At 46.3% G+C, this 3,423-nt stretch overlaps 1 protein-coding gene across 2 annotated transcripts in view; it reads left to right on the plus strand.

The window, feature by feature from the left end:
- hat1 (histone acetyltransferase 1) overlaps positions 1–3,172 on the plus strand; it is a 20,723-nt gene extending 17,551 nt beyond the window's left edge. For both annotated transcript variants that reach the window (XM_030786523.1, XM_030786522.1), the window contains 2 exons: positions 1–81; positions 2,377–3,172. The exon at positions 1–81 is cut by the window's left edge and continues 36 nt beyond it. In XM_030786523.1, coding sequence (XP_030642383.1) covers positions 1–81; positions 2,377–2,544 — 249 coding nt within the window. In that variant the 3' untranslated portion in view covers positions 2,545–3,172. The remainder of the gene's footprint in view (positions 82–2,376) is intronic.
- Positions 3,173–3,423: the final 251 nt, after the last annotated feature.

The following is a 3,423-nucleotide window of genomic DNA, read 5'->3' on the forward strand; positions in this document are numbered from 1 at the left end:
CGGGCCACAGACATGAGCGATGTGGAGCAGGCGCGAGATTACCGCCTGGAGGTGAAGAAGAGGCTGTATGGACCCTACAGGGTGGGTTAACGCGTCAGTGTAAAACAACCCAAACCCCAAAGCTCGGCCCCCTCTTTGCCTCACACGGCTCCACTCAGCCGTGGAGTAGACCTGTCTCTGTGTTAGAATCAAGGTCAAACACACATGGAGTAGACCTGTCTCTGTGTTAGTATCAAGGTCAAACACACATGGAGTAGACCTGTCTCTGTGTTAGTATCAAGGTCAAACACACATGGAGTAGACCTGTCTCTGTGTTAGTATCAAGGCCAAACACACATGGAGTAGACCTGTCTCTGCTTTAGTATCAAGGTCAAACACACATGGAGTAGACCTGTCTCTGCTTTAGTATCAAGGTCAAACACACATGGAGTAGACCTGTCTCTGCTTTAGTATCAAGGTCAAGCACAAATTGAGTAAAAGTGACAATAACTCTTTCAGATTCATCAGTGAAAGCCTTTTGCCTTTCTAGAATGTTCCGTAAGAGTGTGGAGCTGCTGAGGTGTTGCGTACGTGAGTGTGTAGATCAGTCATTCCACTGGGTCTGCTGACACCCCCATCACACACGAAGCAGCTTCTTATTTGGCTGTATAAATAAAGTTTTGATATTCAGAAAGAGGAGAGGAACAGAGATCTTGTCCTCAAGGATATATTAGCTGGTCTCTGTCTCGGCCGTGTTCATCTCATTTCTCTGTTTACTCCCTCCCTCTCTCTCTCTCTCTCTCTCTCTCTGTCTCTGTCTCTATGCATTTTAAACAGTCTTTGTGAAAATGTGTGGTTTTCACTCGTTGACACCTCAGACAGTCCCTCTTAGCATGACAGTTTTAGCCTCTGTTAAAGCTATGCTAAAGCCAACCGTCTAACGTGCGTTACGTGACTGTCTGTAACACGACTGTGTGTAACACGGCTGTCTGTAACACGGCTGTCTGTAACACGGCTGTCTGTGACACGACTGTCTGTGACACGACTGTCTGTAACACGGCTGTCTGTAACACGACTGTCTGTAACACTCCGGGATTTGTGGACAGGCTCCACCCAGGCTTTCTCCTCCAGCTCAGACTGGAAATACACTTGCGTCAGACGGGAAGGGCTCCACAAACAACATAACAGCGCCCTGACTGTTATCGCCTTATTGCATTTACCCATTTGTCTCTGTGATTAAAGACGCAGTGCTCTTGGCCCTGTTGTGGGAAACCAGAAGGCCACACAGGACTCTGTGTGTGTGGTGTGTGTGTGTGTGAGAGAGAGAGAGTTTGAGAGATTTGGTTGTATGGGAGACAGCTTAGCTCTGATTTCTCTTTCAGATCTGGTCCTGGGTGTACATGGTACTAAAGGTTGTCACATTAAATAATATTATCCAATATTACACTCTTGCACCATGCAAAGACTACAAATACCTGTTTCCCAGACGACAGTCAGCGATTAATGCTAAGGAGAGGGGAAAAACCCGGCAGGACTCCAGACCTCTAGCACCATGCACAAGACACTCGGCTGTTTGTTTTGAAAATGTGCATTAGTCTCAGTGTGAGTCAGATGGAAGAGGAGTGAGAGACTGGTGCCTTGGCTTTGACTGATGGGGACCCGTATTGGCGTGGGGTGGGAATGCGCTGAAACTGTACGAAGGTTTCCCAACCGAAACACTGGAGAAGTGTGGGAATGCTGTGTAGTTGATTTTAATCTGTTGACAATTTCCTGATATTATATCTTGATATGTTAGTGTGTTCTGTACATGCTGGTTGAGTTTAATCAGTTTCCTTCTTTACTGTGTCATTCAGCTTTTTGCCTTGTTTTCTCTCATTTAATAGAACTGTTGGGCATCGATGTTTTAATGTTCAAAATAGTAACCAGGCACAGAGGTGGTTTTCAGTAGTAGTCTTCTTCACTGGAGTTCAATGATGATACAGTTGAAACAGGAGCAGAGAGGAGAGAGGAGGAGACTCTTCTGCACACGGTGTTACTCAGACTGAGTCATGATGTTACTGACTACAAAAAACAATTTCTCATCCAAAGATATACCCATGCTCCACAAGGCCTTTGACCTTGTCTGCCATAGATAGCAAATACCTTTAACCCGTATCTGAGAGTGGGGTCAATATGCCTCATGTAGAGTAATGCACAAGACAGAGAAATACACATTCTGATGAGACTTCCATATATGGTACATATGTTTAAAATGTACACATAAGCATGCCAGTATGCAAGCAGTGTGTGCATACGTCACCGTTATCTCAATACTGGAAGCATTCTGTTATTACAGAGAATATTCAGCTAGGCCCCACAGAACCTTACTTTGTCTCTCTCTCTCTCTCTCTCTCTCAGAAAAACCAGCGAGAGATAACTAAGATGAAGAAGTGTTTGCGTCCTGAGGAGCTGGCGTCTCACGTGAGCCAGATGGACACGCAGGTTCAGCACGAGGAGCTGGAGAAGAGCTACCAGGAGGTTCTGGGAGACTACAGGAGAGTGATTGAGCGCCTGGCACTGGTCTAGGATCAGTGGCAACGGAAAGGACAAGCAGGTGGAAGAGGAGGCTGCAGGACTGAGCACAGGCGACCAGTAGAACGTTCTGTTTCATTTGAATCCATTCAGGCTCTGGCCCGTCACTGGGGTCTGGGGTCACTTCTCTGAGAATTTTGGAAGGTGTCTTTTTCCTGCTCTGTGGTCAGGGTGGTGGCAGCCCAAGTTGTTTGTTCCGGTTTGGCTCAAACGCAGAACGTGTAGGCGGTCTGTGGGAGCGTAAGCCGTAAGCTGCCGTGTGTGTTGGTGTAAAAGCCCGAGTCGAATCCTGCTCTGCAGATGGGATACCCTGACCCGGCCCACGGACAGATTCACCACCTCTGTATGCTTCTAGTGGCGTTAAGACATGTACAGTTTTTTGACAAGCGACGTTTCCAGAGAAGGCCGACTTTTCCCTGCTTTCTGTGTGTGTGTGTGTGTGTGTGTGTGTGTGTGTGTGTGTGTGTAATTACTGTGAGTGAGGCACAGTGCCCATTCTTTCTCGTCAGATCGGAGGGAAACTTTTTCTATGTTGATTCGTTTTTTGCTGTTATTGTGCTTCCTGCCCTCAAAGCTCTTTCCTGGAAATGTAAAAACAATGTGGTTTTTCAGACACTTCATACAGACAAATAAAGTGTTTTCTATATTATACCGGAGCGGTGTTTTTTTTTTCTCTCTCTCTCTTGATAAATTAGCAGTGTGGCTCTTGAGAAATTCTCTCCCTCTTCCCTTACGGTTTAAAGGAGGGGGCAGTTCACTGCCGCTGGGATGACCGAGCCAGTTATAATATGCACTCTTACTCAAGTTTGGATCCGAAATTTAACAAAACTCTAAAGGTGTGAAACCATAAACAAGGCGGAACAATCCCAAACG

This window comes from Chanos chanos, chromosome 10, assembly GCF_902362185.1.
Source record: "Chanos chanos chromosome 10, fChaCha1.1, whole genome shotgun sequence".
Lineage (NCBI taxonomy): Eukaryota > Metazoa > Chordata > Actinopteri > Gonorynchiformes > Chanidae > Chanos > Chanos chanos.